At 42.0% G+C, this 22334-nt stretch overlaps 1 protein-coding gene across 2 annotated transcripts in view; it reads right to left on the bottom strand.

Annotated features, from left to right (window-relative positions):
- Positions 1-4295: 4295 nt before the first annotated feature.
- TBC1D4 (TBC1 domain family member 4) overlaps positions 4296-22334 on the bottom strand; it is a 381583-nt gene continuing 363544 nt past the window's right edge. For both annotated transcript variants that reach the window (XM_033948745.1, XM_033948746.1), the window contains 4 exons: positions 21177-21336; positions 13721-13890; positions 9809-9985; positions 4296-4815 (listed from right to left, as the gene is read on the bottom strand). In XM_033948745.1, the coding sequence (XP_033804636.1) occupies positions 4582-4815; positions 9809-9985; positions 13721-13890; positions 21177-21336 (741 nt within the window). In that variant the 3' untranslated portion in view covers positions 4296-4581. The remainder of the gene's footprint in view (positions 4816-9808; positions 9986-13720; positions 13891-21176; positions 21337-22334) is intronic.

Here is a 22334-nt window from a genome sequence, read left to right as displayed (position 1 = left end):
TCCTAGAAGTGAACTGTAAAACAGTTATTTGCTCGCTCCTGCCTTTCCAACTGGAGCTCCAAATGTGATCTATCTTGCATAGGAAGCTTTAGAAATTCTTCAACTTCTGGTGATTGTGATAGTGTATAATGGACATTGATACTCTGCTGGATTTGGCACCGAGAACATAACTGAAATTGCCAGGAACGTGACATCAATGTTATAACAGGATTAATTGTAATACTCTCTGCCTTTCCGACAAACAAACATCATCTGAGGAATACTTAAATGTCAAGATGTACCTAGGAGCTCTTTTACTAAAGAGCATTAGTTTGTGGATACTAAGGTTTAACACAGGACATTAATGTCAGTAACAGCAAAAATAACATGGAGACTATTGAGCATTCCCTGAATTAAGGGCTCCTTTTACAAAGCTGTGCTAGCGGGCTTAGCGTGCGCTAAATTCGCTAACGCCAGCATTGAGCTGGCGTTAGTTCTAGCCAAGTAGCGTGGGTTTAGCGCACGCTAAAATTCTGCGTGCGCTAAAAACGCCATCGCAGCTTTGTAAAAGGAGCCCTAGAAGTTGCCTTAGCACAAGGTACTGAGGTGGCAGTTAAGACAGATTCACTTAGGACCTGATTCTGTATAGTGCAACCAGAGCTGTATGTGCAAATTTATGCACACTGCTGATTTGCAAACACAGCTTAATTGTTTAATAAGTCAATCAGTGCCGATAACTGCCAATTATCAAACAATAATTGACACTAATTAGAATTTATGCACACAACTTTCTAAGCGTATTCTATAAAGTGGTGCACGTACATTCTAGTGTACGGATCTCAAAAGGGGGATGTGGCCTGGGGAGAATAGGCCTGGTTTTCATTGGCATAAGTGGCTGTGATTAAGGCCCTCTTTTATTAAGGTGCGCTAATCGATTTAGTGTGTGCTAAATGCTAACGCGTGCATGTTAGTCTATGGACGCATTAACGATTAGCATGCGCTAATCTGTTAGCACACCTTAGTAAAAGAGGGGGTAAATGTTAGTTGCACCGACAGGCAATACATGATTTTATTAAACTGCACCAATTTTTAGGTGTCATATATAGAATTTGGCTCTTAGGACCAGATTCTATAAACAATGCCTAAGCACACCTATGCTGTGGGCGCTGCTCAGCATGGTTATCATTCAACCGCTAGGTGCCGTTTATAGAATCATGCCTAGCGGCATCTAGACATACGTAGGCATCGTTAGTACTGGCGTAGCGAGGGTGGGAGGTGCTCGGGGCGGAGGCACTCATCCTAACCCTCTTCTCCGCTCCCCCGCCTGCTCCTTCCCTCCTGCTGCGTGCGTGTTCCTTCCCTGTTTAGCTTCCCTGGCGTGAGCATCGCCAACTTGCTGCCCACGCTGGCTCTCCCTCTGATGTCACCTCCTAGTCGAAGGACCCAAAAGTAACATCAGAGGGGAGTGCCGAGGTCAGCATGAGCAGCAAGTGGAAGCTGTTGCTTGTGCTGGTGAAGAGCTAGAGGTTCGGTGGGGGGGGGGAAGGGAAGGTCCCCCCCCCATTACTACGCCACTGGTCGCTAGGCATCCTAGAGGTAGGCATTTGTATATTAGGCCAGGTCTTACCGGGCCTAATTACTGGCACTTAACTTGGATGCCTAGCAACCCCTAAGTTTATCATGCTTATTCTCTGCCCCTAATCATGCCTGCTTTTCAGGTAGGCATCGGAGAGCGCCTCCACTTAGGTATCGCTTGTGTCCTAAGAGTTCGGCACCAAACTCTTAATTGGTAATTAAAATTTTTTTTTTTTGGCTTATAATCAGCATGGTCAATTACAATACCGATTAAGCCAATTTAAAAAAAAAAAAGTTGTGTGCCAATCCCAAAGTTATATGAACTGACTTCGCATTCAACACAAACCTGTCTATGAAGTGTAATCAATATGTTTTAAGTTGCTCAGAAATGTGAAACTCAACAAGGGGGGAACGCACCCCCCTAGAATGGGAACAGAGTTTACCTCCCAGTCATTGCAACTGTTTCTGTAGAGATCACACTTCAAGCACAGGATATTAGTTAATAAAAAATTGTTACAGTCCTTGAAATGATATAAAGTATAGGATTTTCTCCTTTCTTCTTATGCTTGTTTTATACTTGTCAGAACATCACTTAAGCATTTGAGCTAAGTTATGATTCTATTAATCATGCTTAAGTGATGTTCTGACAAGTATAAAACAAGCATAAGAAGAAAGGAGAAAATCCTATACTTTATATCATTTCAAGGACTGTAACAATCTTTATTAACTAACATTCTGGCTTGAAGTGTGATCTCTACAGAAACAGTTGCAATGACTGGGAGGTAAACTCTGTTCCCATTCTAGGGGGGTGCGTTCCCCCCTTGTTGAGTTTCACATTTCTGAGCAACTTAAAACATATTGATTACACTTCGTAGACAGGTTTGTGTTGAATGCGAAGTCAGTTCATATATTATTTATCAAAGCAATTTCTGACTTCTTCTAGTTTTCACTAGTGACATCCCCACCATTTCATAAGGAAAATCCCAAAGTTAGGCATCGCTAGGAGGCAGTGATTAGGGTACCTACTATAGGCACCATTTATAGAATCAGATCCTTAAGAGTCTCCTATTTAGGAGACAGCAAGTGGTCCAATGCTAACTATGCATTACTCGATGTATGGTAAATGCAGCATGGTATGTGCTGCAACCTCTCCTTACCCATCTTTGTCTATGCTCTGCCTTGTTACACTCTTTAGCACACAATACTATTAAGACATGGTTTAGTGCACAGTAATGGTAAAAACTAAACAAAGAGAAGCAGTTACTGCATTTGTGCATTAGCTGCTATCACATGTTAAACTATTCAGTAACAGCCTAACACACATTTAGTTAAAGGGCACCTTAACTGTCAGTGATCCAGAGGACTTCAGGGATTCTGTTAGTTATCGGCCATACATTAAAGCAGGGGTGTCAAAGTCCCTCCTCGAGGGCCGGAATCCAGTCGGGTTTTCAGGATTTCCCCAATGAATCTGCATGAGATCTATTTGCATGCACTGCTTTCAATGCATATTCATTGGGGAAATCCTGAAAACCCGACTGGATTCCGGCCCTCGAGGACCGACTTCGACACCTGTGCATTAAAGAGAACTGCACTTCTTTACGAGTGACCAGCTATGGCATACACAAAATTTTTCAGAAGCACTGCCACACATCCTCATCCCCTTTTGATCCCCTTTTTGCTCTGTATTCCACAACGTATTTCAGAAAATCTAGGGTGAAAGTAAAAAATTTGAGCAAAGATGGATTAAGGTATACATTCCAATGAAAGAACTCTACAGGCACCTACAAGAAATTTCTGTCGCTTTGCAAAGAGCAGAAAATGGTGAGCAGTTTCTACCAAATTTCCATTTCAGTAAAGGCTCCACAAACTGTACCAAAGCAAGCACAGCAAAGGCACTGGTGAACACAACTAATCCCTTTCCATTTGTTTCATAGTCTATTTAAGGCTGCAAAAAAAAAAAAAAATAAAAAAATCAATCTGAACTTTTTCTTTAAAATAATAATTTTATAACAGGTCAACTAGTGTGAAGGCCAAGTATGACTAGGGTTACCAGACGTCCAGACATGTCCTGGCATCCAGATGATGGGTTTTGAAAAGCTTCCAGCTCAGGTCCGCATCAGCATGCATGGATGCAATGTGGTGACATCATGCACATGTGCTCATGCATATGCATATGATGTCATCGGGTCACACCCGTGCATGCGCTGATGAGGGGAGTGAACTGGGGGGCGAGGCTGGTGCAGAACGGGGTGTGACTTGAGTGGATTGGGGCGTGGCTTGGTGGAACTTGGCCTGAGGGCAAGGTCATGGGTTCGGATTTTATAATAGTAAAATTTGGTAACCCTACATTACAGTTTGTCCTCAAAGTGCTACCACCCCATCTCCATGTGCAAAATGAAATGATGATCTAGTGCACACACTCCAGGCAGCATATAGTTAAACACTACATCTCTGAGCCATAGAATGGCAGGTTGCCATTTACTAATAGGGTGTCATACAACATCAGTAGAGTTAATGACAGGCACATGAGTTTACACAGATTTTTCACTCCAAACAAACCCCAGAACAAAACAGGAAACATGCTATTCTTTGGAGAAAAATACATTCATTTCTTCAAGTATTATTCAATATATATACATATGTGTATATGTGAATACATATAAAGACACAGTATTTTCCTTTAACTACAAAGACAAAAAAGCAGCAGAAGGATGAAATACGAAGTCTACCATCACCCTGAATATGACTAGTGAAGATCTGTGACCTTTTTCCTTTATTCAACAGCAAACATAATCTACAAATTGTAACTGATTGAAAGTTCTTTTTCATGATGCATATGCACAGTCATATAAAAAGATATCCGAATAGCCTTGGACTTGCATACCGAGATTACACAGGCTTGCCGTGCTGCTTTACAGAGACAGCAATGATTTCAGGCGACCACAGAAACCCGTGGTGTCTGTTACCTGCATGCAACTTTCCTTGCCTGTGATGTGTGAAATTGTGTTGCATGCCAAGGCTCTGTCTTTATGGCTTATTTCCTGGCTTTGTCTTATTGTTTGGGCTACAGCTGATCTCCTTTAGCAGTAGTTCACACTCAGCTAATGCTTCAGCGGGCAAGTACTTCCTCATGGTCTCCACGATGCTTTGATAAGCCACTTTGTCCTGTTCCAGTGAGTGTATCAAGTTGTTCATTTTGTTTTCCCGAAACAAAATATTTTCAACTCTGGACTCCAAAGTTTGTATTTTAGCATGTGCAACCTGTCAGGACCCAAAACAGAGTCTATTTTATTATTTTATTGCTTGAACAATTTTCAGCAATATTTCTTTTGCGACTAGTTGGTTCAGTTGCTTAACTGTTAATTCTTGCATTTCATTGCATTTCAGCTTTTGCTTTTACACTATTTCTGCATCGGTAGGTGGGGGAAAATGCTAGAGGACTGGCAAAAAGGTAAGGCCCTGATTCTCTAAATGGTGCCGTTGTTGGCAGCCACCTTAAAAGTGACTGACAATTGCATGTCAATCACGCAATGGCGCTGTTTAGAGAATTGTAGCTCCAGCAAAGGTAGGCGCTGGAAATGTAGGCCAGGGTTTTCAAGGCCTACATTTCTGGCACCTACCTTTGATGTGAATTGCACCTATGTAAGTGCTTTATGGTGCCTAAAGCCACTTCCAGTGTTAGCCATGCCTACAGTGGCATTAGGCATCATAAAGCACCTACATAGGCCTTGGGATCATATGCAAGTTACTTAACCTCTGTTTCCTTAGCTAAAAACTCAAATTGTGAGCCCTCTGGCCTTGGGTTTGGAAGCTCCCCCTCCCCCCCCCCACAAACCAACTTTGGGATCAGGCCTTCTCCAACATTTTGGCAGCCAATACATGGCTGGCTTGGGTGCTCAAGCCCTGTCTGTCAAATAAGTTCATTGCTGGAGCATACCTAAGGAGCAAAAAATTGACAGGGTTCTCTAGCTACCAATGTCGGCACTTCTGTACATGCTCAGTTTATATATTTGAACTAAGGGCACATAGAAGTGCTGATGTTGGAGGCTGGAGCAGCCTGTCTGCTTTCCCATTATTCAGGTAATACGTGCAAAGCTCTGGCAAAACTTTGGCTGCCAGGCTTGGCAATCCCAACCAGCAAACTTATGTTATGTTATATGCAATCTTATATCCTGCTGAATTTTCATTAATTAAGAGTTCAAGGTGGATTACAGGCAACATATTGTTACATAGAATTTTGTATAGAGTTAATAAATATGTTACAAAGAATTATACATGCTACTTAAAGTTATCAAATTATACATACTGCCTGAAGTAATATATCATAAATAGAAACTGACCATTAACATTGTTTCAGGTGTCTTGTATTATTAGGCTGAGTCTCGTTGGACCACTGGTAGGGATTTCTTAAAAAGCCATGTTTTCAGATCCGGATTGGTGAGGGGGTGGGGGGGGACTGCAATAGCAGAAAGAAAATGCTTGCCCTCCCGTCTACCTCCCAACTCCCTCCCCCAATGAACTTCTGGCTATCCCTGCTTTCAGAAACAGAATAATATCTACTGAACCTAGTGAAGACACAGGGGGATTGCGAAGATCTGCAACGTGACATAATCAAGCTGGAGAAATGGGCATCAACATGGCAAATGAGGTTCAACGTGGATAAGTGTAAAGTGATGCATGTCGGTAACAAAAATCTCATGTACGAATACAGGATGTCCGGGGTGGTACTTGGAGAAACCTCCCAGGAAAGAGACTTGGGAGTTTTGATCGACAAGTCTATGAAGCTGTCCTCGCAATGTGCGGTGGCGGTGAAAAGGGCGAACAGAATGCTAGGAATGATAAAGAAGGGGATCATCAACAGATCGGAGAAGGTTATCATGCTGCTGTACTGGGCCATGGTGCTCCCTCACCTGGAATACTGCATCTAGCACTGGTCGCCGTACATCAAGAAGGACACTGTACTATTTGAAAGGGTCCAGAGAAGAGCGACTAAAATGGTTAAGGGGCTGGAGGAGTTGCCGTACTGTGAAAGATTAGGGAACTGGGCCTTTTCTCCCTCAATCTCCTGGGAGATTGAGAGGGGACATGATTGAAACATTCAATGTACTGAAGGCAAGTAGATAAGGACAGGTTCACCCTCTCCAAGATAGGGAGAACGAGAGGGCACTCTCTAAAATTGAAAGGGGATAGATTCCGTATGAACGTAAGGAAGTTCTTCTTCACCCAGAGAGTGGTAGAAAACTGGAACGCTCTGCCGGAGTCTGTCATAGGGGAACACACCCTCCAGGGATTCAAGACAAAGTTAGACAAGTTCCTGCTGAACCAGAACGTACGCAGGTAGGACTAGTCTCAGTTAGGGCGCTAGTCTTTGACCAGAGGGCCGCCGCATGAGCGGACTGCTGGGCACAATGGACCACTGGTCTGACCCAGCAGCGGCAATTCTTATGTTCTTATGTTATCTGCAATGTGCACTACCTCAATAGCTCTCAGGCTTAAAGGTGGAGAGAAATTAACTTATCAATATTCAAACGATTTAACCATCTAGAAACGCCTGCTATTACCATTGAAAATTAGCTGTTAATGCTTAAGTAAAAACCAACTATTTGGGGAGCATTCTGGGGTGGAGTCAGCAGTTGGTAGGGTAAGTGCTGATATTCAGCATTTTAATGGGCCAAGTTAATCAAATAAATGGGACCGCATAAAACACAGCCCTATCTTTATGTAATAACCCATAATCAGCTAAGTGCTGAATATCATCTTAACCTGGCCCTTTAAAGAGCATGCAGTTAACATGCAAATTAAAACATGCTGTCATGCCACTATGGTAAATTACCACCCTTGTATGCTAAGAGCATATGCTAATTTGCACATTAACTGCTAAATGCACTTTGGTAAAGGGATCTCTTAATAACATATAGTCATTTTGGTTTTTAATCCTAATAAATAAAGTTAAATTCAAAGTCATACATACAGCCTAATATTCAAAGCCAATTCACCATGGATTTTCATATCATATCAACAAGCTGAAAATCTGACTAAGGGGGGGAATTATCAAAGGTTGTAAACACGTTAATTTGCATTAAATGCTGAAGACTCCCATTAAATTCCTAAGGGCATCTTTAGTATTTAGAGCATGTTAATGCAGTAGCGCCCTTTGATGAATTCCGCCCTAAATGACTTAGGCCCAAATTCTGTAACCAGCGCCTAAAGTTAGGCACCTATTTCCGAGGCGCCCAACTAGAGGCGCCTATCTAAATTGAAGAACAAGCTCAATTAAGCCTTTTAATCAGCACTGATTGAAAAATAGGCGCCTATAAAGAAAGCGCGATTTAGTAACAAGGCGCCTCTAAAAATTTAGGTGGCCTTCAAAAAAATAGGCACTATGCATGTTAGGCATGGATGTGGGTACGTGTTAGGCGTCTTGTTACTGAATCGCTGCTCTTAAGCGTGCTTAAACACTCGCATGGGCGCCTAACTTTTAGTTGTGCCTAGAGCTGGCCTATTTATTGGGTGCCTCCATAATAGGTTCCCGAATAGATGCCGCTCAGCACGATTCACTAAACAGCACCCAATTTTACTTGAATCGCGCTGAACAGTGCCTAATTAGGCGCCTACCTTTTGGGTGCTTCATATAGAATTTACCTTTAAATGCTAAACATATAATAAAAGGATAACTTTAGGGTGGAATGAAGTTCTCTATATAACATATGTGTTTAGCTTAGGCTTGCTGAATAGCAAGCCTAAAATAATCTGCAGATATTCAGCGTCTGCACTGGAACTTAACTTAAATTGGTAACTGCATTGACTCAATATCAGGCCAATAAATATCAAAAATAATTAAGATGTATTAGCCGTGGTTTTTAAGTCGCTAACAGCCGTAGGCAGATTTGACACCAGACATTCAGTGCTGGTATCCACAAAGATAAGTAGGCAAAGACAGGATTGCCTTTTGCGTGACCCTATCTGCCCACTTAGCAACGCAACACTGACACCAAATGTGGCCAGTGCTCATGTAACTACTGGATCCTGCCTAACTCTGTCTCAGGCTGTCCCAGCAATGCCATGGTGCTCAGAATCATTATTTAGAGGCAATGATTGGTTAAATTCCGCTGAATATCAGCAGTCAGGATACTAATAACTTAAACCACAATGAATATTGAAGCCACTACTTTTTTTACATGGAACAGATTTAAAAATGTAACAACTGTGGCCTGCTAACAGATTCCAAATTTCTTATTTTTCTCAAACAAAAAAAAATGACAGTTATAAGCCTTTGTTTAGAGGTAACAAAACTGGACCAAAAGTGATCATATTTTAAAACTGTTTCCTACTTCTCAATTTGTGATAATTTCAGATCTGAATGTTCATTTGGATGAAGATTAAAATATCTCATGCTAAGCCTGTGGTTTGCTTAACAAATAATCTTAAACTGAGATACTTTTTTGTTACCAATCTGCAGTGAACAGAGTGCTATTCCTAATGTGGGATAACTGGACTTCATTAGAGGTAACTTGCCAACAGTGTAGCACTACAGGAATGGTTAATGTAGGCCCTCTTTTACTAAACCATGGTATAGGTTTCTACCGTGGCCTGGAGCGCTAAATGCTCCGACATGCTCCGATACTCATAGGAATTCTATGTGCGTCAGAGCAGCGTCAAAGTATTTAGCACTCCAGGCCAGAGTAGAAACCTCTACCATGGCTTAGTAAAAGGGGGAGGGGTAGATAATATTAAGCGCACACTAATTGCCAGATTAAACAATTAGTGTAGAAATAATTACTACTGGGCATGGAATGGGTGGGCACTGTGTCTTGAAGTTGACATACATACTGTAAATGAATGTTGACTACCAACATAAGAGATAATGCAGAACAGTTTCAAGAGGTGTAGCTAACTGCATTGACTGCCTTAATGCATGGTAGTGAGCTTTCCCTTATGTTAATGGCACAATTGTCTCTCCAAATGTCCAAAGCTACTAAAGACGTTTGCACCTAATACACCTTAAGTTTTGAAGTCAGTGCTAGCTTAGCTCACTTTCCCCTTTTACAAAGCCGTGGTAGCGGCTGCTGTGCAGCAAAAGCTCTGAAGCCCATTAAATCCCTTTGGGCATCAGAGCTGCTACCGCGGCTTTGTAAAAGAAGCCCTTTAGTAAACAGGAGTCTCAAGTCTTCACCATGCTCCAATGAACAAATTCAAAGGCAAAGTTAACCAACTTATTGCCATAATTATTTTATCACTCTTGTTATCCACTGACCTGTAATTTCTCTAGAAGATCCATGTTCTGTCTCTTCAGCTGGTTGTTGACCCTCTCCAGTTTTTCCAGATGTTCACCATCATCACATGGATTGGAGGCCTCAAGCATCTCATCCTGAAGTACATGGTACTCAACCTCATACGCATGAAGCTGCTTAGAAATCTCCATCTCAAAAACCTGTTTTAACAGGGGAAGGTTAAAACAATAATAAAAAAAGTTTGAATCCCGCTTTGCATTCAGATCTGGGCTGCCTAAGGAACACAGCAAGGAAGGACAAGACAGAGAATAAATTTTAAAAAACACACATATTAGAAATGCAAATATAGTATGTTTTCGTATCTATGGATAGGTAGATGGACTGCACTGTTTATCAATTGTTTCAAAATAGTCCTGCTAAAGTGATTGCAACTTCTTGCTTATGTCAGCTAACTCCAAATCATGTAATTCCCCAAGAACTCTCTTCAGTTGTGCGAGTAGGCTGGCTAATCCTTTACTTTGCTTGTGTTGCTGTTCCAATTGGACCAGCCGCTGACAAAGGGCATCTTGCTTCATCTTTCTTTCCTTTGTCCTAAAGGTTCCCAAGGAGATAACTCGATCTCTCATGACAGTCTTTAACCTCTCCCAAAATCCTGAGGAAAATTTTCATCTAAATCATTATGGTGGATGTACTCTTTAAGATTCTCCTCCAACTTCTAAACATTTTGAGGATCTTGAAGAATGCTGTCATCCATCCTCCAGTAGTCGGCTATGATGCTCCCTAATAATCTGCACAGATAGCCAAATCAACCACAACTGAGACTCAATAACAGCACCTCTTACATGAATAATTTTATTCTTATCCATCCCCAAAAAATCTACTGTAGAATGGGTATCATGTACTCCTGAACAACAGATATAATCCCTATCCCTTGGATGGATATGCCCCCTTGGGTCTACCAAGTCCCATACTGAAAACAGGGTCCTAAGTTGCCTCTTAGCTGCATGTCCACAATGTACTCCTCTATTTGAATTATCCAGGGATGGGTCAAAAGTGAAACTGAAATCCCCACTAATTATGCGGTGGCCCTCTACATTGGATCATTTAAAAAGTCCATATAAAAAGCTTTTTGCTCTGAATTAGGGGCATAAATATTCACAAATGTGTATGGCTTCTTTTTCAGTTCTACTTTCACAATCATATTGGGGGGGGAGGGGAGGGGAGGCAGGCAAGTCCATAACAGAGGGCCTCTATAATTCTTGATAGGAGTATATTCTGTAAAGCCTCCTGGGCCAGGTGTCATTATAGAAAACTAGTGTAATCTAGCATTTGCACACCTAACACTAATGCATCATCTGTACGAGAACTGCTAAATCTGGTGACTTCTGCGTCAACTTCAGTGTGAGATAGCAGCTGTCATCCTGAATTTGGATGCCATTTGTGGTTTGTTTTTATCTTTTAGCATTCAGATTTCATTAATGGTTTGTTTTATCATTTGGAACTCCTGATGCAGGCACCATAGCCGAAACATGGACCGTGTCGAGTCCATGATTTGAATCTATCATTTGCCATATGTTTATGTGACTGTTTTAGTTTATTTGCATCTATAATTTATTTACTATTAATAAAGAGAGGTTTGAAGACCAGGCACGCTCTGCTCTTTTGTTTGGATTTTGCCACTTGGTATGCAGAGGTGACTTTCTCCTTTGTGGTTGCTACTCATTCAACCAGGTCACAGAGGAAGTTCTTGAAAAAACTTTGAAAGGCCTACAGCCTACAACCTGCCCTCTTGACCCCTGTCCAGCAAAGATAGTATAACAAGCAAGCATAGGCCTGAGTGAAGGGGCCACTAAAGTTGTTAACTCCTCGCTTGTGGAAGGGCAGCTGCCAACAACACTAAAAAGAGCTGTGGTGTGCCCCTTATTGAGGAAAAGCTCAAAAACTACCGACCAGTCTCTAATATTCTTTTCCTGGCAAAACCTATAGAATGGACACTACATTCAACTCAACACCTGGCTAACTGAAAGTAATTGGCTAGACCCATATTAATCTGGCTTCAAGCCTGAGTGTGGAACAGAGATAGTTCTTGTGTACACTGCCTAGGGTGAATTATACCTGCTGTACACTGCCTAGGGTGAATCTCTTCATAAAGGTGATAAATATATTCTAATAAATAATGGACCTGTAATTACTCTAGGGGTTCCTTTTATCAAGGTGCGCTACGGGGGTTAGCGCATCGGACATTTCATCACCCCCTGCGGCACACCAAAAAACTAATGCCTCGTCAATTGAGGCGTTAGCAACTAGAGCGGCAGGCGGTTGAACGCGCAGTACTCCATGCGTTAACCGCCTACCGCAGCTTGATAAAAGGAGCTCTAGGTATAGACTTGGTTTAACTGCAGTTGTTTAAATGGTTCTAGAATATGCATAAATCTAATTATTCTGTTAGTTACACACGCAACTGGGAGACACGGTGGTTATGTCATGTCCATATTTAGCCTATGTGCATGCACCCCACCCTTGAAGCTACATCCCATAGCACGTATGCACCCTAACAGAATAGCACTCAGGCGCACACGTGTGTAAGTGCTCAATTTCTCTGTATTAAACATGCAACAAGTGCGTAAGCATAGAGGCTTAGTTACAGAACTAGCCTACATGGGCTAGATTCAGTAAATGGCACTCAAAAATCTATAATGGGGGCTCAAAGGGCGCCCTTTATAGAATAATGTTGAGTGCCGATTTCAGCGCTCAATTTCCAGCGCATATTCCTGGTCTTCTATAACACTGCAGACAAATTTTAGGAATGCCTATGACCCACCCAAGCACTTCCTAAGGCCATGCTCCCTTTTGGGTTGCAAGCAATAGGATTTGAGCACACAATGGTAAAGGCTAGTGCGTAGCAAAATATGTGCCTAATTCCAAATTGGTGCCAATGAGCACCCACTTATTGCCACCGATTAGCTCCTTAGCCAATTTAATTGGCTGCATATCTTGGATCAGTGCCCAAATTTGGATGCCATATGTAAAATCCAGGTGTATGGGGATAATGCTCTATAACAGTGCTCTTCACTAATTTTTAAGATGGAGCCACTTTGAATCCAAAAGAGCTGAAGGAGAGCCGCCAAATATTTTTCTATGCGAGGCTGCAACACTGTTGACTAGTATTTGCCAACAGCAACTGCCTCACCAAGCTGCCTTTAGACTTTTTATTGAGAGTATCCTCAGGGTGAGCATTTCAAAATACATTATTTTTCTCTACTGAGAAATGCCTTGTCCTTCAAGCATGCGACTTTTCCTCCCTTCCACTTTTCCCTTTCAGTCATGAGCTTGGTTAGAGAGGCAGAGAAGCATAATAAAAGCCAAAATGAAGATGAGAACCGCTCTAAAGGTCTCCAAGAGCCCTTGGGCCTTGCACTGAATAACACTGCTCTATAGATTACCTAAAGGTTAGGCGCCAGGATGATGCATACCAAGCGCATGGATTTGTCTTCATTTAACATGCAGGCATAAAGTCAATCTTTTTGGGGAAGAAGGAGTTATTAATTGCTTTAAAATAAAACTATTACTGAATCAACTGGAAAGATGTTAAACTTTTGCAATCTGTTAACATCAGCAAATAAATGGTAATTTTGCTTTGATAACTACAGAAAGATGTTGGCATTATACCATGCAGTTTGTGCCAGGTTCTGTTCTGTTCCTGCCTACCACAAACATTGTCCTTCAGTGAATGGGAAGGGATTCTCATCTTGTTACGTGAACATTAGTAAACATCTCATAAACCCTAGTAAACTCCACAAACCATGGAGGCTTTGCTATTCATGAGAGACTGCCAGGGATCCTGAAGGTACTGTAGTTAAATACATTTCATCTAGCATTATCCATTAGCAAAGACTACAAATGCAGAAAGAGCAGAGCAAAAAAGAAAAATGGACCTGGGTAATGATTTTTTCCATTTTTGGCATAGTCATGTCTGGTATCGTGCACTTCAGAAACTCCACGATGTTCTCAAAGTTGTCGCATTCCATTATAAGAGCTTCATTAATACTTAACAAGCTAAGTGCCACCTTGAATATAACGTCTGTTCCCTGAAGGAAAATAATATCTGAGAAAAAGAAACAAAACATATTATCTTAAAGCCAGGTTAAATTCCCGATGCTTATTGTGCTTGTGTTCTGGCTTTGAAATGAAAGAAGTTTGATCAGAATTTTCATTTTTAACAAACCACTTAGTAATGTACTGAACAAGTACTATTAAAGTTGTACTGTATATATACTTCTCTGTCAAAATGATCTAAAAGCATTTTTTTATCAGGTCAAAAATTTGGTTTCTCATTTACTACTACTCATCATTTCTACAGCACTAATACTAGACATATGCAGCACTGTACATTAAACATTCAAGAGAGAGTCCCTGATCAGTAGAGCTTACAATCTAATCAAACAGGCAAACAGGACAAGTAGGGGGTTAGGGAGTTTCTCAGGCATGGGTGCTTTACAAGTGCATGGGGGTTAAGAGTTAAAAGCAACCTCAAAAAAGTTTTAACTTTTAGCCTGGATTTGAATACTGCCAGGGATGGAGCTTGATGTACTGACTCAGGTAGTCCATTCCAGGCATATGGAGCAGCAAGAGAAAAGGAACGTAGTTTGGAGGTGGCAGTAGAGGAGAAAGGTACAAATAAGAGAGACTTGCTCAATGAATAGATTTCCTGGGGAGGAGCATAGGGAGAGAAAAGAGAGGAGAGATATTGAGGAGCTGAAGAGTAAATCAATAAGAGTTTGAACTGTATGTAGAAATAGATAGGGAGCTAATGAAGTAGCTTGAGGAGAAGGGTGATGTGAATAGAGTGACTCTGGCGGAATATAAGTCATGCAGCAGAATTTTGAAAGGACTGAAGGGGAGAGAGATTGTTTAGTGAAAGATCTGTGAGAAGCAAGTTGCAGTAGTCTAGGCAAGAGGTGATAAGGGTGTGAATAAGGGTTTTGGTACTGTGTTCAGAGCTTATTTTCATTCTGGTAGACCATGATAAGCTGGTTAAGAGCAGCTACTGAAGACAGGGAGGGAGGTAATATGGAAGGCAGTGAATGGGTGTGAGGTTAGAAGAAAAGGTTGTATAGAACAGTACAAAAAGCTGGAGGCATTTCTACTACTACTACTAAATTCTGTTTATCTGGATTAATTAGAACCAAATCTTCAACAACACTGATTTCTCCAGATAATTCTGGATAAAGGCCACTTTCTGAGGATACAGTTTTATAATGTGAAGATTATCTGAAACCAACCAGTATTTAGATAATCAAGGCTTTTCTGGATAACAGATTATGGCCTAGAGACTTTCTCCACACCCCACACTAACCCTCCATATTCAGCTCATATTGGTCAGTGGTTTTAAAACTAACCATTCTGGGCTGTCTTAGACCCAAATATTCTATATGAAGCCTAATCTGAGCATCAATGTTGAATATCCAGGTCATATGTGGCCACCAGCAGTTATCAAGATGCCAGCCGTTATTCAGAACAATGCTGGAACAAGTAAGTAGAAAAAGATAAGAGCTTATTAATCCAGTTAACGGTCTGAATATGACTGCTAACTGGACAACCACCAGCTCCGTACTGACTATATCCATGGACTGTCACGGCACTAACTGTATAGCGTTGTGACAGTTAGAACGAAGACAAGAAAAAGAGGATCCAACAGATCTGCAGTAAAAAAGCGGTGAACCCAGGACAACGAAAAGTACTGCAGACAGATGTACAAGATGCAGGCAAAGTTTATTTAAAACAAAGATTGTTGGGTACAAATAGACAACTTTTTACAAAATATGGGACCCAACACGGGCGATGTTTCGATCAACACGTCTTCTTCAGTGGTCTCATAAAATATCAAAGGATACGCAACAAATATGCCTGATCTATATGCTATGTACTTTGGTGATGAAAATGTGCCTCTGAAGGAACTAAAGCAGTAGCGTTGTGACAGTCACAGCAGATATTCAATTCCACCATCCAGTTATATGCGGCCAGCGCTCCCATGTAAACCATGCTGGATATCTACCCCCATATGTTTTTTCAGATAATGGGTTTCCAGCTTTATAGAAAAACTCTTTTCTATAAGGTATTATATATCTATAGTGCTACTAGTCTTACATAGCACTACATACAGAAGCTTTATGGAGCTTACAACCCTATTAAAGCATCTAAACAAGGAAAATTTGGTTTCAGGAAATTTAGGGGTCCTTTTAATAAAATGCACTAATGGATTTAGCACACGCTAATGATTAGCACCCTAAGGACTAAATTCTCTATGGTGTCTAAAAAATCAGCACCAAAATAACCCCACTCAGCGCTACTCTATAAATGGTGGAACCCGCACCTAAATTTAAGTGTGGCCACTCACACCATCTGAAACATGGTGCAAATCCTCACGCCTAAATTGGGCGCGGATCAACCATATTCTTCTTATGGCTTCTTTTTGACGTAAATTGCCTTGAACTAAATGGTATCAGAGCGATTCAGAAATCTTAGATTAGATTCTATAATTGCATGCATAAATCAAAGTAATACTCCTGAACCATTCATGATACTCCCATTTCCACGGCCTCTTTATTGTCTCATATGTAAAATTTTATTAAAACCAATTAATACCAATAATCACTTAAGATTTCAATTACTGGCACTAATTGCCTCATTATTCAATTAAGTTTCACATGCAATTTTTTATGCTTTTCATAGAATTCAGGAATGAATGCCATCAGTGGCGTAGTAAGTGGGGGTGGGGGGACGGTCCGCCCCAGGCGCTGTCTTGGTGGGGGCGCCAGCACCTGTCATCCTCTCAGCCCCCCCAACCCCCACTACCACGCATGTCCCTTCTCACGTACCTCTTTAACGTTCCCTGAACAAGCAGCAACCCCCATCGGCTGCTCGCACCAGTGTCCGCTCTTCCTCCGACTTCACTTCCTGGACCCACGCCTAGGAAGTGATGTCAGAGGAAGAGCTGACGCTGGTGCGAGCAGCAGGTGGGTGTTGCTGCTCACACCGTGAATGGAGGAAGGGAAGGGCAGAGATGCACGCATGTGTGGCAGGAGGGGGTGGGGAAGGAGCGGAGGGGGGTAGCGTGCAGAGAAGAGAGCAGGGGAGGGGCGCTACTGCCCCGGACACCTCTCACCATCACTATGCCACTGAATGTCATACAGCCCATTTAACCCACACGCTATGGCCACGTTTTATCATGACTCTAAAATGGCCTGTATGGTGTGAGCCCAAATGCTGGAATTTATCAGACATTAATAACCAATCCTGAGGAAGACACGGTCAGCGGCGAAACGGGACCCGTTAGTGTTTTGCATATTCTGCTAATTATCAATATGCAGTTTGGGCCAGCATAAGTGAAGCTAATGGAGAGATAAGTAAAAAAAAATTTGTGCTTATTAACACCAGTATCTGTGTAAAGCACTGTGTGCCTTGAAATTCAGTACTATGATGGCATTTTCCAACTCACAATTAATGTTGGTCTCCTGACAGAAAACTATGTTGGTAAAAATTTAATAACCTTATGGATAAAGAAAGAAATGACATTTAAAAATCTTTTGATATTCAATAAGGGTTGTTTTTCTAATAAAAATTTGATGTTGGTACAAAACTTTTTAGAAAAACAAAGAAAAAATAATTTTAAACTCAGTGAAAAATGCCCACTTTAATGCATTCTGAATCCTACGCTTTTAAGTAGCAGAATGTGAAAAATGTACAAGATTATGAAGAATTTTGCAAGGGACTAAGGGCCAGATTCTGCAATCGGTGCCTAAAAAAGATAGGCACCTAAAGTTAGGCACCTATTGCATGTCAATCACACAAGCACCCATTACAGAATCGTGCGTAACGGAGCTTAATTTAAATCTGGATCAACTCCATCCTGTTTATATCTTTTTGAAGGTGCGGTCTCCAGAATTGTACAAAATATTCTACATGAGGTCTCACCATAGTCTTATACAGGAGCATCAATACCTCTTTTTCCTACTGGCCATACCTCTGCCTATGCACCCTAGCTTTCGCTGTCACCTTTTCAACCTCTTTGATTACCTTTAGATCATCATATGGACAAAAGTTCTTCATCTCCTAAACTGTACCGTTCCCTTGGGGCTTTGCCCAAATGCATGACCTTGCGTTTCTTAGCATTAAATCTTAGCTAACATATTTCAGACCATTCTTCAAGCTTAGCTAGGTCCTTCCTCATGTTATTCACACCATCAAGGGTGTCTACTCTTGCAGATTTTGGTATCATCTGCAAAGAGGCAAATCTTACCTGATAATTCTTCATTAAAAATCACTTCTAAAAATGTTAAAAAGAACAGGCCAAGAACCAGACCTTGAGGTACATCACTGGTAACATCCCTTTCCTCAGAGAGATCTCCCATTGACCACTACCCTCTGTCGCCTTTCACTCAACCAGTTCCTGACACAGTCTGTCATTTTAGGGCCCATCCCAAAGGCATTCAGTTTATTTATTAGATGCCTGTTTGGAACACTGTCAAAGGCTTTGCTAAAATCTAAATATACCACATCTAGCACACTCCCTTTATCCAATTCTCTGGTCACCCAGTCAAAGAAATTGATCAGATTTGTCTGACAAGACCTGCCTCTAGTGAATCCATGAAGGAGAAGAAAAGTCCATGTCTAAATAGAAGGATGTCCTAATTTAGACCTGTTTTAGTCATGTCCAGGATACAAAAAGGTGCCTATTGAGCTGCTGTCCCCTGGAGCTCCTTAAGATACACCTCCTTAATCCCCAATGACTGCTGCCTTTCTCTTTCTCCCCTTAAACTAAAACAGAAAGGGGAGACCAGACTCTATGACAGCTTCAAGTATTACGGCCATTCTTAACACAGTAGGACACAAGTCTGAGGAGAAACCTAATAATTAGTGCAGTATACTGTAATCCAACTGATCCAGGTTCCAATCCCCCAACTCTTTTGTTTTAATTATTTTTTAAAAAAATTTGTAATTGTGAGCCCTCCAGAATCAGAAAAATATATACTGTACCTAAATATAATGTCACCTCCAAGTCTAAAGTCTACAGAAGTTGTGTACATTCTGGTATAGTAAGTATAATTATAAAAGTGGGATTTGAACCTGAGTCCCTCAGTTCACAATCCCCTGCACTAACCACTAGGCTGCCCCTCTGCTCTTTCTAACAATGCTGCCATAGACACCATATCCCTTGTTTTCCGCCTTTTATTTTGTAAAATGGATGTTCATGCTGGACATTTCCAGCATCAACGTCCATCTCACGTATTTCTGAAAAGGAAATTTCAACATATTTCCCATTCAAAAATACATGTGAAATGGACATCCATTAGAGACATTCTGATTTGGATGTCCCTACTCTGGCTTGGTCGTCCTTTCAAAAATGTCCCTCTATATCAGGCTTGTCCAACCGACAGCATGCCAGTCTCAGCTTATTTGCTCACAGAAGCTCTATAATGTCGTCGATGATCCTCCTTCAATGCTTTGAGTGGTCCAAGAAAACCCAGTGAAGTCCACCAATAAGATTCCTGCTGCTCTGCCATGACTGGTCTAACTGGAGCTTGAACTGCGCGATGCCAGAAGTTGAGGCTGGTCCAGTGGTATCAAGTCTTGTGAGACTTAATGCCACAAAACCAACTTTAACTTCTGGTGCAGCATAGCTCGACATTGTGGTGTAAACCAGTTGCAGCAGAGAAGCAGGAATTTCATCGGAGGACTTCATGGAGCTTTTTCAGACCACTCGCAGCAAGGAAGGAGGATCATTGAAGCATTGTGGCAGGGAAGGAGGATCCATTGAAGCATCAGGTAGGGAGGCAGAGAACCCGGCAAGGAAGCAAGCGATCATATAAGGGGAACAAGAAAGGGTGAAGATGTGGAGGAGGGGATTCAAATGAGACAGAGAACTGGTGAAGGTTGGGGGAGGAAGAGAGAAAAAAAAGAAAGAGAAAATCAGTCAGATACTGGAAAAAAGGTAAATGGAGAGATAAGTGAAGGGAAAAAAAAAAGTTGGGGAGGGGGAGGGTCAAAGGAACAGAAGAACTTGGAATTTCATTTTGAAACTGATATTGACGTTACTGTTTTAGTGGGGCTTTGGGCTCAGATCCCCTCCAAACCTGCACTAAATCCATTAAATGGCTGGCAGTGATTCCAAAGTTCTACCAATCATAGAAATTTCCTGCTAAACTGTTCCCTTCTTCCTGGAGCTGCTGCAGTAACTCAAAAGTTAGCGGGGTGCTTCCACCTGCTGATACTGGGAGTCCTGTGTTACTGCAGGAGTGCCAGGAGAGAGCAGCTCAGCAGGAAATTTCATTGGCTATTGGGGCTTTGGCATCCCTGCCAGCAAAGATACTAATTTTAATGCACAGGAAAATATGTTCTCCCCACCCAGTCCACCTCTGGGACCCCCAGAATTAGAGAGCTAGCTATGTGCCTGCTGGGGAACTCACAGGTACTCTATATAAGAGGTTTGTGGAGGTTAAGCCTCCCTAGCTCCAACCACAACATTCCTAGTCTGCAGAGTTGCTGTCTCTTCTCCCTTGGGTTTGTGCTAACCAAGGAAAGAATGGATACAGCTACTCTCTGTAGCCTGTGCTGGTTCCATTTACGTCAGAGGAGATGGGACCAGCACAGGATGCAGTAGTGGCATGCACACAGCCATGCTAGTTTCTTGATTCTTCATTAGCATCCTGGCAAAGGTGCAATGGGAGGGAGGAAAATTGTGCTGCATAGAAGTGGATGGGATGGGAGATAAAGAGAAAAATGACGAGTAGATGGATAAAAGGAAGAAAGAAATGGGGCAATACTGAATGGGTGGAAAGAAAACCAGAAATAGAGCAAGACTGGCTGGGAGGGAAGAAAGAGAACAGGGCCATGCTAGATTAAGAGAGAGGGAGGGCAATAGTGAATAAAGAGGTAGGGAGAGAACAGGCAATGCTGAATGAGCTGGAGAGAAAGCAGAGAGGGAAAAACTGCTTAGGAGGAGGGAAAGAAGAGATAGGCCGTGCTGGATGAAGGAAGAGCGGCAGGGGCAATGCTGAGGAGGGTAAAATGAGGAGCGTAAAGAGACAGACAAGCAATGCTGGATAGTGAAGGTGAGAGGAGAGATACTGGATGCCATGGGGAGAGAGACAAAGGGGGAAGACAGGAGGGGGGCATGGGAGAAAGAGCGCATGAGTGTGCTTGCACACATGTCTTAGCCCTCCAAATGTTATGAAATGTTAAATGTGGCTCCTGATAAAAAAAAATGGTTGGCTAAGCCTGCTCTATTTAGATGTTTATTTGCAGGTGGCATTTTTTTCGACACAACAAATTTAATGCATCTTTGACTAGATTTCAACAACTTCTTTCCCACATCAGGTCAGCACAACTTACCAAAAACTCTGGCTACAAATCCAAGAGAAAACTGAGAAGCAAAGATTGTGAGAAACCAAGGTGCAGCATAGAGACTGGGGCTGATTTCGTTTTCTTCCAGATGATTATAAAGGTCTCGGTGATAATCATGGAGAAGTCTGGACAACTGGTACATCTGGATCTGATTCATTTGATGGTAGAAAGAAGAATAAAGCTATTAATTTTCTCTTTTATTTAATGAAAGATGTTTCTCTATTATTAACTTTGTTCATACAATTTGTCCATGTAGAGACAAGTTTACACTGGATTCAAATTAACTTCATCACTACTGCCTATCAAGCACATTAACTGCCTAATTCTATAAAAAGTGCTGAAAATGATGCGTGTAAATTTGGGCTTTTACCCAATTTGCATGCACAATTTATTTGAATAGCAAGCAAATTAGTACCAATAACTGGTGTTTTAACAAGCAATTACTGGTGCTAATTATGAATATAAGGAGTGACTTTGGGCTAGATTCACTAAGCAAACCGACTGTGTACCGATCGGTTTGCGAGCTCTTTGCGACCCGATTTCCCTCTGACCCAAATCACTAGCCTGTTTACCGATCCGATCCTGATCTGTGCATGCAAATGAGGGGAATTGGCATGCAAAACAGGAAGGACGCGATTCACAAATCTTCTTCTGACACACCGACTGGCTGGCCAATCAAAAAACTAGCGACTGGTGAGGACCAGTCGCTTGCGCTAAAACCCTGCTCTCTGCCCCGATTCTCTTGCTCTGGCCACCCTGCTCCCTGCTCCGACTCAGCCCTGACTCGCCTATCCTTCCCTGCAGTGCGAGCCCTTGGTTTTAACCTGCTTTAAACCCGCGGGTTAAAACCACAGGCTCGCACTGCAGGGAAGGGCAGCAGAGAGCAGGTGAGCCGGGGCCAGTAAAAAAAAAAAAAAACCCAGAGAGTAAACACATGGCAGACCATCTACAGGCAAAGTAGATGGTCTGCGCATGCGTCGGGATCGCTACCTAGCGAACCGTGACAGTGGATGGGAGCGTGCCTCCAATCGCTCCCATCAGAATATTCTTGTTTCCAGAATCGATCGGCCCTGCCCAGATCGGACACGATCAGGCAGGTTAGTGAATCTAGCTCTTTGTCTATTTTCTCTTGACCTGTGAAGGGAA

This window comes from Geotrypetes seraphini, chromosome 6 (genome assembly GCF_902459505.1).
Source record: "Geotrypetes seraphini chromosome 6, aGeoSer1.1, whole genome shotgun sequence".
Lineage (NCBI taxonomy): Eukaryota > Metazoa > Chordata > Amphibia > Gymnophiona > Dermophiidae > Geotrypetes > Geotrypetes seraphini.
Note: the sequence above shows the minus strand (reverse complement) of the source record. Positions and strands in the feature narration are given on the sequence as shown.